Raw genomic sequence first — 13,197 nt, forward strand, 5'->3', positions numbered from 1 at the left:
TCTGGTTCTAGACATCTGAATGTTCTAGAACTAAGTGCAGAAGTCTAGAATATTGGGAGGTAATTTTATGAGATGTAATTGTTGATGGTACTGCCTCTGTCCTTGTGCATTTTCATTTTTTTTTTCCTTTTTGTACATATGATATTGTCAATTGTAGCTGTAAATATGGAGGATGTATTTTTATATTTCTGATGCATTTTGGTATTCGCTATGCGCCTTGGGGGTTGGTGGAACTTATGTTGTCCTATGCCACTGTTTTAATATCTTGCTGCATGTCTTTCTGTGCTTGGACTTCTCTTTCTATTTCTATCGATATTATAGTAGAGTTAGAATGAAGCAAAATATAAAAATTTGCAGAAGCAAACCGTTGTTTTCGTCATGTTATTCTTTCTCTCTTACCTGCAAACATATCTATACTGGAAAAAGGCACTGATCCTACAGCACGAAGTCCTTCCACAGCAGAGCTACATCCAGGGTAGTAGCGCTGTATCACCACTAGGAGTCATAATTGATTACAAATTCTTAACACTGGCCCTTCACAATCAGGGCTAGATATTTTGGCGTTCAAAACCATCTCCGTATGCGTTTCTCAATCTTATGTTGCAATGCCTAATTAGGAAAATTAATTAGGAATTAGGAAACATGCTATAGTATACAATAACAACAACAACAATAATAATAATCGTTTGCAAAATTAAGGAACATGAATTCTAGCAAATGATGCATACAGATGTGGCCAGAATTCATGGCAGCTCCTGCTGAATGATGGAAAGACGAAGCTGCAGTTATCCCAGCAGTAGTGATGTTTGAGTGGCAGTCCATCACACACGTAGAAGCTCTACTGTTCACCCGAAGGTGAGCCCAATAAAAGCATCCTTCTGACAGTATCTCCTCCAGCTCTTCTGGGGCCCAGGAGCAATGCTACAGTCAGGGCTGATGTCAGTACTGCATGCTCCATAACAGCAGTCATGAAGCAGGTCTGCCTCACTGGCAAGAAACTGAGAAATCTACAACAGAACACACAATCGAGCTAGAACAAAGTTATCCCCTTTTCCTGTAGCGAGCATGAGTGTGATGCACAGTAACTTTAAGTCCTGTGTAAGTCCTGCAGAAATTTGCACATACAGTGTTTCAACATTAGACTGCCAGAGAGGTTTTACCTAGTCTGCTTAGTCAGAAGAAAACTCGCTGGGTTGGGTCAGTGTTGTTTTACTCTGTTCTATTCTCTTTGTCAGGACATACTGTATCTGCGATCACTAAAAATATTTGATTCTTTGGGGGAATTTTGCTGATGTACATGATAACAAAATTATGACACAAAATGAATCTTTCTGTATAATAAAGGAAAGCGACAAGTAAATTCCCCTAGGATTCCTGAGATGGAGGTTATAATACAATTATAGGAAGAGCACTACATAGCTACAGTAATGCATAGTTCAGTGGAAAAACCTCTTCAAGACCATAATATAAGTGTGACGGTGTGTATGTATAAAGGAGATTGAGTTATCTTCAAGCCAGGTACATCAGGTGCCTGCAGTGAATAATGAAACACAATCTTATGCAAACGCAGTACAAGCTCACCCTTTTCTCAATTTTTCATCGGAACATTTTTTATTCTAGAAAGAATATCATTCTTCTTAAGTTATGATGAGTGCTCGCATTGCTAAAGCTATACAGGAACAATTTCATCCCCCACCAATTTCTCTCTCTCTCCGAGTGTTTAAACACTTAATCCATATCTCTGACCTCAGAGGATGATTGTTAGATAAAAAGCAGTGAAAGCGAAAGACACTGGCATCAATGCATTTCAGCCTCCACACACTCAGAACACAGACAAATATAACCCACTGAGAGGTGGAAGGAAGGATCAGTGAGGCTCAGACTACAGCTGCCACTCCACCTCCCACACCAAACCTTCATAGTTCTTGTTGTGTGTGTCTGTGCATGACTGCTGTGGATGTATACCGACTAACATTATTGGACCAATTTATTTATTTATGAGGTTAATGGTCATAACTATTTTTTGTCAACTGTTCCAGAACAGAAGATTGTATGCTTGGTACCATTTAAATCTGTCAGAACTTTATCACTCTAATCCTCCACCATGAAAAATATGTCCTAGGTTTCTAAGAATTAATATAATTCATGAAGCTTCAATAAGTTTTAAAACATCCATAAAATTATGGCAGATGGCCAGAGCTCACTTCAGAATATTATATAGGAGCACGAGGCATCTGAAACATTTACAAACCTTTATTTTGACCTAAGCATGACATCTTTAATGCCTAGAATGTATCATTAAAACTTAGCTAACCAGTTAACAGACAACACTGAAATTCATTTGTAATGGAAGTTTTCACCACAGTTAAACTGAAATGCATCATCCCGGCACTGCTCCTGAAAGCTCTTTCCTTGTTAGCCAGCTAACTATGGTAGACTTTGGTGTGACAATGTTTTAAAATCTTAAAAATGTTCACTGTCAGACATATTTTTGTAATGTAAATCTCAAACTTGCTTTGCTTTTTTTTCCTCTCTCAGATTTGGCACTCTCATGAGTCAGTCATGTATTTTTTCCAAGAACTGGCATATATGACCATATTGAAATACAAATACTAGCATATATGGCCGTATTGAATTGTCTAAGCATACCCAGAGTCATTTCTAACAGCACGTGCATGGATGCTGTCAGACTCTAAAGTGTTTTACATACTCATAATAGTAAGATGAGTTGTTGCCTTGTTAGAGACTGTAACTGTAAACCCTATTTTAATGCCACACACACTGACTGGATATTTCTGGATGGCAGGTCACTCTAAAACCATCAGTGACAAAGAGGCATAAAAACATCCAGCAACACTGATGTGTCTAATACAGTCAAATCATCTTAATTCACACTATCATTACCATGCTACCACACTAATTCACACCATCATTACCACTCTACCACACTCATTCACATTATCTTTACCATTCTACCATGCCAATTCACACCATCATTACCATGCTACCATGCTAATTGTGGTGTGTCACTGCTATTTTAAGAAAGGTCCACTGCCTAATTCAAATCCAGCCAGCAATGTTCCTGTGATCAAGGGGGTCAAGGGCACTTTACAAATATTGTGTGGTAACAGATGGACTACATATTGTGTTTGTACAGCATTTATAACATTGGTGTATATTGAAATGAAAGTAATAAAAACAAACAGTTTACTTCCAGAGATGCAGTGTTGGTGAATAATAAATTCCATTGTTTTATCTGCAGTTGATTTACTGAATTTAAAGAAGAGACTAAGTGTGGTTTGCAGGAATTAAAACATATTATTATATAGGTTAGGTCAGTATGTGCATGAATAAATGTATAGTGTTGTATAGGTTAGGTCAGAGTGTGTGTTAGTGTATAGTGTTATATAGGTTGGGTCAGATTGTGTGTTAAATGGATGTAGTGTTATTTAGGTCAGGCCAAAGTGCATTACACAGGTCAGGGCAGAGTGTGTACATAAGTTAGGTTAACGCGTGTTATATAGTTTAGGTTAGAATGTGTCATAAAGGTTAGGGTTACAGTGTGTTATATAGGGTAGGTTAGAATGTGTCATAAAGGTTAGGGTTACAGTGTGTTATATAGGGTAGGTTAGAATGTGTCATAAAGGTTAGGGTTACAGTGTGTTATATAGGGTAGGTTAGAATGTGTCATAAAGGTTAGGGTTACAGTGTGTTATATAGGGTAGGTTAGAATGTGTCATAAAGGTTAGGGTTACAGTGTGTTATATAGGGTAGGTTAGAATGTGTCATATAGGTTAGGGTTACAGTGTGTAATATAGGGTAGGTTAGAATGTGTCATATAGGTTAGGGTTACAGTGAGTTATATAGGGTAGGATTACAGTGAGTTATATAGGTTAGGTTAGAGTGTGTTAGTGTTGCAGTGTGTTATATAGGGTATAGCCAGAGCGTGTTTGCAATCTGTTTGCTTGTTTATGTGTTTCTCTCTCTGACCCCATTATGGATAAAACACATCTATGCTGCAGTTGTATATCTTGTACTCTGGTTACACAATAAAACCCATCTTACACATCATAGAGGAATGAGTATCCTGTGTGAAGACAAAGTGAATGTTAGAATCAGGAACCAGAATGATCTAGGGTGAATAAAGACTAGGAAGTTTATTGGCAAATTTACAAGACATTTAATAATAAAAGGAGGAGATATCCTCATATCCAGAAACTACATAGAAGTTTTACTAAAAACGTTTACACCAATGTCTCAGCGGAGAAGGTTAACTAAGCACGTTTATTCTAATGTCTAAACTTGTCAAACATGTTTCGCTGGAGAAGCAGTTCAGTCACTAACTCACTCACGCTGCAGGCTTCAAGGTCCCACTCACACTCACCTACACTCGGCATAGCGCTTATCAATGAAACACAGAAGGAAGAAGAGTAAAGACCTCATGGCGATGTGCAGACTTGCAGAACACGGTAGAACCACTGAGCCATAGAACCGCTGCAGACAAGATACATTTTAGGTTAGAGCAAACTAAAATACTCGCGCCATAGCGAAGCTCAAAAAATGTAAGTCATGTTAGCTAATTTAACGAGACCTATTTATTTGATAAGATTTACCAACGCCTACCAGTGCGCTAAGGTGGGTGGGTACGCCAGGAGAGGGAGGAGCCTGGACGACTCTTCTTTGTGATTGGCTGAGTCTTTAACGAGTCTTCAGCCGGGCGGGGTGCTTCGCAGCTGTGCGTGCGTCGCAGCGCTGTCGTTTACCACGCAGCAAGCAGCTTACATGCAAACGCGTGTTATTACAAGAACTAACAAAACTGTCACAATAAATCAAATATATGTTCCTTTAGTCTCGCGCCTCCTCGGAAATTAAATATTTCGTCATATTGTAGCACTTGATTAGCACGGTGCTACTTTCTGTCTAAAACAACTCTTGCTCGTGGAAGAGTTGAGATGGCAGAGGCGGCCGATGGTGCCAGAGACGGTTTATCCAGAGACTTGGGGACTACGGCTGTCATGTCCCCGACTTTGGAGGACGTAGCTGAGGAAGAAGACGTGTTCCTGTCGGAAGATCCCGCGGGATCGGCTTCAAAGAGCGGGGCAGAGACGCCGTCGGGGCAGAAAGAAGAGCTTTCCCAACTAGAAAGCGAGTTCCTGCATCTCACCCTCCGGAAGCAGGTGTCCTACAGGTAGGTACTAAGATCTGGCAGTAGTCGCCCAAAGGTTAAGCCAAACTAACTGGTAACAAGGGCAAAAACATTTTTCACCATGCTGTTAACAGGTATGTACTAATCCTAACGACGTCCGAGCTTCCCGTGTGTGTTTCTTTCTTTCTTTCTCTCTCTCTCTCTCTCTCTCTCTCTCTCTCTCTCTCAATCTCAGGTGTGCTGGGACACCTGTAATGACGTGAGACTTTAGCGTAATGGTAGCTGAACTAAGGAATGAGCCAAAGCAGGGTTTGAATAGTGGCTAAATAGTAACGTGAGGAAAAAAGTGTGCCCACAACTTACGGAGCAGCAATCGGCGCTGTATTTGTAACACCCGTGTGGCGTTTCGTTCCAGCTGTCATCCGTGCTAATGTTTTAGCTGATCAGGTTGTCTAGAATGTTGCCACTCTGGAGGAAGCACTGTTTTTTTTTTTTTTTTCTAATCTGTCAGTTTAGTCATGGGTGTTTACGTTGGGACACTTTCCCTGCGGGCTGCTGTGCTTATGAGGTACATATTGCTGGCAGCACATGGGGTCATGTAGGTCAGGACACAGCTTGTTTGTAGCTGTGCTGTGTTCTCATGCCCAGTGGTTCATGGTTGACAAACGCAGCTTGTTTGTGCCTGTGTTTTCTGGTCTCGTGCCAAAGGTACAAGGTTATTATAGAAGCTCAAGTGTGCTGATGCATTATACTGAACTATGCAAAACAAAGAACAAAGATCATCTGTTCTACACCCTTTAAAATGGTGAAACTTGTAATGATTTATTTGGAAGTCTGGGTATTAAGGATAGACTAATTTACTGTCAGTTATGTTTTAAGCACTGTGACTGTGGTGACATCAGGTTAAGTGCAGACTGCGTGTGGTAGAGCAGCAAATTGTGTATGTACACAGAAACCCGTGAATGTATGTTCACTGAGAATATAAAGGAGCCTAACGTTGCACTAATCCACAGATGACAATGGACAATGTAGCTGTACGGAGAGAGTTTGTCTTTAGTAAACACCGATCTCACTGATAAATGGGAGTAGTCCTGTCATACCTGGTCTTTCCGAAGAAAACCCAATTTAGTTTCTTCCTGAAAACACACACAAACTATATCTTTTGAATGGACCGTCATTAAACTGCTCCTATCTCTCTACTCTCCACCCCCACAAAGAAAGAAACAAACAATATGTAATGACGCATAACAGAAAAAAAAGTTTTACATTTGTCTACTAACTTTCTCTTAAACAGTGGCAGATTTATGTCAAGGTAAAAAAGGGAAATGCTGGATTATTTTATAACCTTTTTCTCAATGCAAGGATTGTTAATTCAGAACTGTTTTTCTCCCTAAATCTCTCTACCTTGCTTGTTTTTCCCATAACTTGCTGGTGATGGAACATGTGCACATTATGTAATGATGATTAGCACTGGTATTCAAAGCCGAGAACATGGATGTGATTTGAGTATCCATGCATTTAATGATGTGCTCATGTGAATATAATATCTGAGTATTTGCATGTGTTTAGTGGTTGCATGTGTATGCTCGTATGTACAGTGTGTCGTGCTATGAGTAGGTGTTATGTAAAGGGATGAGGGACGCAGTAAGTGATCAATTTTTTTTGCCTTGTAAATAATCCAAGTTTGACACTTGGTGCCAGTATCTCTGTGCCCACTCAACATCTCAACTGCCTAGTAAGACTGGCACACCCCAGCAGGGTTGGCTGGTACCCTGGCACATGCTAGCAGGTGGGCATTCAGGAGCACAATGCCCTGTGCTGGTGTCAAACTTCCTGCTGATTCATTCACTGCTGCTGCAGCAGAGTCGGCGAGAGAGAAAGAAAGAGGGAGGGTGAGAAACGGGGTGGTGACAGTGAGGGTATGTTGCGAAGGAAATTAGGCAGAGACAGATACTTGGACAGTGACTTCTAGGAAAAGTCAAAAGAGGGTGAAAAAGGGTCTCTCCCTCACTCCATCTCTCCATCACTTTATCGATCCCTTACTGTTGAGAGCCTCCCAGGAGAAGCAGGGAAGCTCTGGCAGACCTGGAGCTTGTGTGCACTAATGCATTTGTGTCCAGCCTGGTAATTAAACATGTAGGGGGAATCAATTAGCAGACCTCAGACATTAACAACCACATTGGGAGTTAGAGTGATCCCAGCATGTCAGCTTGTGCTTACTCACATGAAACATCTGGGTGCTTTAGAGAGACAGGTGAGACTCTCACCTGTCATATGTGTGGACTGTAGAGTGTGTTTCAAGCCATCTTACACACACACACACACACACACACACACACACACACACACACACACACACACACACACACACACACTTTGCTGCCATTAAAATGGCTGGATAGAAAACTAAGAATAGAAAAGACACTGAGGTACTGAGGTGCTTACTGAAGTATCCCTCACAGAACATGTTTCTCACCCTGCTGTAGTGGTGTTTAAACTATAGTAGCATTATTATGAGAAACAAATCAGTGCAAAAGTTTCATTACAAGTTAAATTCTAAAACGTGGTGTTCTCTTAAATGTGGTGTTCTCTAAAGCGTTATGGCACATGCGTCCTGGTGGCCTGTTTCACTGTGTGGTGATGCAGTGAGAGATAGCATGAGTGCGCACAATCTAATGTTAGGGCAGTAGCCTGAGTCAGTATTTGTTATTCAGTGTTTGTTACTCAGTGTACACTATTCGTTATTCACTATTCGTTATTCAGTATTCAGCCTGTGCTACTTCCCCTGCAGGTCTTTCACTTCATCTTATGTTAATTCTCACCACTCATGTCCTGTTATTATTCATAGGCCAAACTTGTCCCCTCAAACACAGCTGTTGAATAACGACGGCACTCACAAACCTGTTCCCCAAGGACATGTCAAAGATATTCTGAGCCGCAGCTCACTTTGAAGCGCACAAATTTTCTGATCAGTCGGACTTGTTAAACTATTAGTCACAGGCAAAAGTGAATAATGCTAGTTTGTGACACACGCACAGGCGTGGAGCATACTGTTTAAATATTAACTGTGGCTCTCTGAACCTGTACATCACCTCCCGCTCCCTGATTAATTTCCTGTGCATCTGGGACTGAATGCTGGCTGTAAAACACTCTTGTGGTTAAGAGCAGAAACAGCCATTGTTCCTTTCTAAACGATCCTTGGTTGAACAGCAGAGAAAGGCAGACAGGGGTGTGGCCTCCCACATCAGTGTGAAGTGTGGTGTAGCTGAGATTAAAACTAGCGATGCTATGTACCAGAAAGATTCACACACTGCACTACTGTTAAACTACTCAGTCTTGTAAGATGTGAGAGGTTTACTACATGTCGTCATGCATTAGAGGCCTGATACTTAATCCTGTTAGTTTTAGTGACTGGCCACTGTGTTGTCACATCTGAGGCTTGCACTAATGAGTTCTAAAGGAACAAGAATTTAGTTGGATTTAGTAGTACTGCATTAGAGTGTAGCAATCCTCACGTATGCACAGACCATGGTAGTTATGTGTTCATGAAAATATTTGAGAGATTGTAATGAAAAAAATATTAGAGAACTGGCTTTTGGGTTGTGGGGGTCAAGTCTTATGTTGTTATTTCACACTGAACAGTCAAAGCAGATAAAGTGATTCCATTAGTCAGCAAGACAAGAGTTAATATTCATGAAAGCCTTCCAGACATCATTCTTCCTGCGTGAGTTTGTGCCCACCGGCTTTGGATAAATGAGCCGAATAAATCTGGATTGAGATTTCTGCCTCTGTGAACTGCACACAGCATCACCCATAAACACATGCAATGATCGTACTTTGGGATTCTCGCAGTTGTGGAAAACTGACCTGCTTGTTGGACTGTGTGGTGCCTGCTGTCCAGTGTGGACTCATGTCTGATTGCTGAATCATTAATCAGCAGAGTTACCCAATCCACAGGAATGGGACAATAAACCAAAACCTGCTGGAAAAGGCCCCTCTACTCTTCATCTTCCACATCTGTAATCACTCTGTAGATGACAGATGACATGGATTCATGTAGATGACAGATGACATGGATTCATGTAGATGACAGATGACATGGATTCATGTAGATGACAGATGACATGGATTATTTTAGCTTCTGTGTATTTAGTTCCATTTTGTGTGTTCCATCCAAATGTTAAAATCATTCAGAATAGATCTACCAGAATTCAAGGTGAAAGCATGTAATATGAGTAATGAATGCTGTAAAAGTTTAAAAACGCCTCTGATATTCTTTTTCAGCATTTTAAAAATAATTCTATAGTGGCACTGAAACAGTTTCAGAACTCCTGAATTCAGCTGCTACTCCAGGCAGACACTCGCACACTAAAGTCCATTTTCTGAGAGTAGATCCTCTTGTCCATCACTGTAACTAATTCACAGGGACGAAAGGGACGAGGCCTTCCTTCCCACATCATCATAACCAGCCAGGGATGGCCTATTGCACGACTGAGACTTGAGCTGTCTCACTTCTATGGAGGTTATGGGGCTCATCTCTGTTGTTAAAGGCTGGCTGATCTGAGTGAGTAGCTGCTTTCAGCGGGCCCTCTGCATTGGGAGAGCTAGTGTATATACGGTTATGTTTTGTACGGTGTGTATGAGCGTATGTGTGCAGGCATGTGTTTGGAGTGCTCACTATTACGTTGTTCGCTGCTGTGTGGGGTTTTGTCAAGGACAGGCAAACTCTTGCATTACAGAAAGGGAGAGACTCCAGCAGACATTTCTTCCCATCCTGGCAGTGCTATCTAGACCCACATACTCTTACTAAGAGTAGCATCGCTGGCAGTGCCATCGTACACAGCTGAGACTTTCCCTTTTACCAGATCTAATGATGCAGATGGGTGCTCTGATCTTTTTCTGAGCTCAAGTATTGCAGTGTGGTAGAGCTTCTGTTTGCCAGCACTGGAAATGCACAACCTGTTCAATGGCTGTGGATTGTAAGTGTGATCAAAGTCACCTGACTGTAGAACGGCCCACTTCAGGTTTGTTTTCTTCTGTTGGGCCTGAAGAAAGTACCCGCAAAGGACTAGGCAGAGGGAATATGAAATCGGAATTGCTTGTACAACCCTGATGGAGTCACCTTGGGTGGCCTGCCTTGGCATCCAAGGACACTGCTGGCAGCATATTTTCATGATGGCATGGAGGAGTGGGAAAGTTAAAAAGGTTCCTGTTAAGAACTGAAACTAGATCCCATTCCAAGCTTCCTGCTGGGCCAGACTTACTTCAGAGATCACTTAAAATATGTTTGTCTTCCTGGAGCCAAACTTTTTTTTGAAAAAGATAAAACATGCTTTGACAGAGCACCTTTCCTGGCAGTTGAAAATGAGGATATGCTGTAACTAATTCCACAGATGGTTTTACCTTATGGATGCTGGTGATGAGACACACACACACACACGCACACACACACACATGCACACACACACACACGCACACACACACACACACACACACACACACACACAAATAGTATTCTTCCTCATGCTCAGGAAATGACTATAAAGAGTGATCTGGTATCTTTGTATCCGCTCTATGCAATTAATGGCCTTCCAGGTGCACGTGTACACACACACACACACACTGCACAAACACAAAACCCACCCCCACCCCACCCATCCACACAAATGAACACCTCCATGCACACACCCACACACATACACACATATGCACAGTCTGCTTTGTGACAACAACTGTTGTAAAAAATCTTTGTATCCACTGGGTATTGAATTTTTTTTGCAAGTCAAAAAATAATTTTTTATAAGCATCTGTTTATTGGTATTTACGACAAGAAACAAACTGGACACAATATACAAAATACTAAAACAATACAGAATTAATGTGCTCAAACATACGTAACAAACACATACACAAAAAAGTGCAGTATGAACACAGTATAAAGTGTACATTTTAACAAAGGTACACAACATTACCTTTAAATGGCAGTTACTGATAACATTTAACAGGCATAGCTCGGTTTCAGTAGCTCGGAATTAAGAAGATATTTATTGCCTAGTCTTTATATGATCAATGAAAGGTTGCCAAATCTTATAGAATTTCCCAGTACAACCTTGCAGGGGGAATCTGAGTTTTTCAAGTTTAAGATTCTGCATAACATCTTTGATCAATGTGGAGTGAATGAGAGGCTGTGCCTGTTTACAGCACTGTAGAATTAAACATCAAAACAATTTGATTGTAACTAAATTATATAATTTTCCATGTAACTGTCTAAGCCACATTTAATAGTCATATCACAAATATGTAGATATTAATTTTACTCATTACATGGAATAATATTATCAATAATAATAATAATAATAATAACTAATAATTTCTTCCCACTTGTTATGTATGTGAGGTGCAACAGTGTGAGCAGAGGCTCCTTAAAATGCGGCACCATGTGTATATAGGCACCATTATATATGTGGCACCATTTTGCTCAGGCAGTACACTAGACATACAGGGACCACACCTGAGGATTATGATCTCATTAATCAGGTTCAAGTAAGCAGTCTTTACAATCAGGTTCACTGGCTACAATAATAACAGCTAACAATAGCAATGTTATAATCATTAATCAAAAGTATCATAGTTTATCTTTAAAAATAAAGAATTTGAAGAAATGATACATGTTTATAATGTTTATGCATATTTGCATATATGTGTGTGAAGTTTTATATACATACTCTAAATATCCAGTCTTTGAAATACTGATATTGGAAAGAATGCAGAGGCTTCATTTTCATACTGCAGTCATCACAGATCGTTTGATTGTGGGCTGTGAGTGTCCTGCCTAACCTCTGATGTTCCTGACGAGTGCTATGTGGGTGTTTGGATTAATTAAACATTCATGTGATCCAACAGAAGGTACATTGTTTTGGGTAAAGTAATAAATCCCAGTTCTCACTTTTATTTAACTCCCTTCAGAGTTTCACTGCAATTTATCCAGCAGTGTTACGACCCAGTCTAGACTTTGAGCTGTAATGGGTGTATTGGTGGTTGGTTTAACATACACAGAATTGCAGTAGCAGTGGCTAATGTTAATGGTATGTGGAGAATAATAGGCAAAGAAACAGAGACACAAAATGAATAAATTATCTGGTGTATTGTGAATTAAAATGTAATTGGGGAACACCACCTGTGATGTTGGGTTGGCTAGTGGAGAAAACCAATCTCAGGATATGAATGACAAGCAAAGCAGCTCCAATGCAATCACAAACAGTGAACGGCATACAGGGGCAGTGAACGGCAGACAGGGCAAGTAAGCTCAGGGCTGATTAAATGACACATGTGGAGGTCCTTTTATTGTCCGAGGAAGATGCAGAATCACACGATGGCACGCCCGGACGGGCCCATGGATCGACTTTAAAAGAAGACCAGATAAAACCAGAACAAAAGTGGAAAGAGGATCGGAGCTGAAGAAGCTGAAGCAAATGGGGAGGAAAACACAACCTGCACAATTGCACCCAAAGGGATATAACCATAGATCCACAGTTTTTTGACTGGTTTGAGATTTTGACTTGGCCACTGTGGAACATCCACTTTTTTGCTGTCCAACCACTCCTTTGTTGCTTTGGACATGTGTTTGGGTCCAGTGTCTTGCTGGAAGATTTGCAATGTCTTCTGATATTTTGCACCATCCATCTTACCTTCAGTTTGAACAGCATTCCCAGCCCCTGCTGAGGAACTCCATCACCGCATGGTGCTGCCACTCCCACACTTCACTGCACAGGTGGTGTTTGTTGAGGAATGGGCAGTGTTAGTTTTGCACCACACAACATTTTCGCCAAAAGCCTCAATTTCTGTCTCATCTGATCACAACACCATATCCCACATTTATCCCACATTCTGGGTCACTCTGACACTTTCTTCCAACCTCCAGTCGTTCTTTGATTTTTTTTTTGTTTGTTTTTTTTGTTTCCCTTCCAGTAATGGCTCCTTTCTATCCATGCTCCCACAGAGGCCAGTTGTATACAGAGCTCTTGATATTACTGTCTGTAGCTTCACTCCAG

At 40.9% G+C, this 13,197-nt stretch overlaps 1 protein-coding gene across 1 annotated transcript in view; it reads left to right on the top strand.

The window, feature by feature from the left end:
* The first annotated feature begins 4,751 nt into the window (after positions 1-4,751).
* dgkza (diacylglycerol kinase, zeta a) overlaps positions 4,752-13,197 on the top strand; it is a 119,626-nt gene continuing 111,180 nt past the window's right edge. Inside the window, exon 1 of the mRNA XM_081705886.1 lies at positions 4,752-5,188. Within this exon, the coding sequence (XP_081562012.1) occupies positions 4,953-5,188 (236 nt within the window). The 5' untranslated portion in view covers positions 4,752-4,952. The remainder of the gene's footprint in view (positions 5,189-13,197) is intronic.

The sequence above is a fragment of the Electrophorus electricus genome, chromosome 23 (assembly GCF_041902795.1).
Source record: "Electrophorus electricus isolate QZ-2024a chromosome 23, ASM4190279v1, whole genome shotgun sequence".
NCBI lineage: Eukaryota > Metazoa > Chordata > Actinopteri > Gymnotiformes > Gymnotidae > Electrophorus > Electrophorus electricus.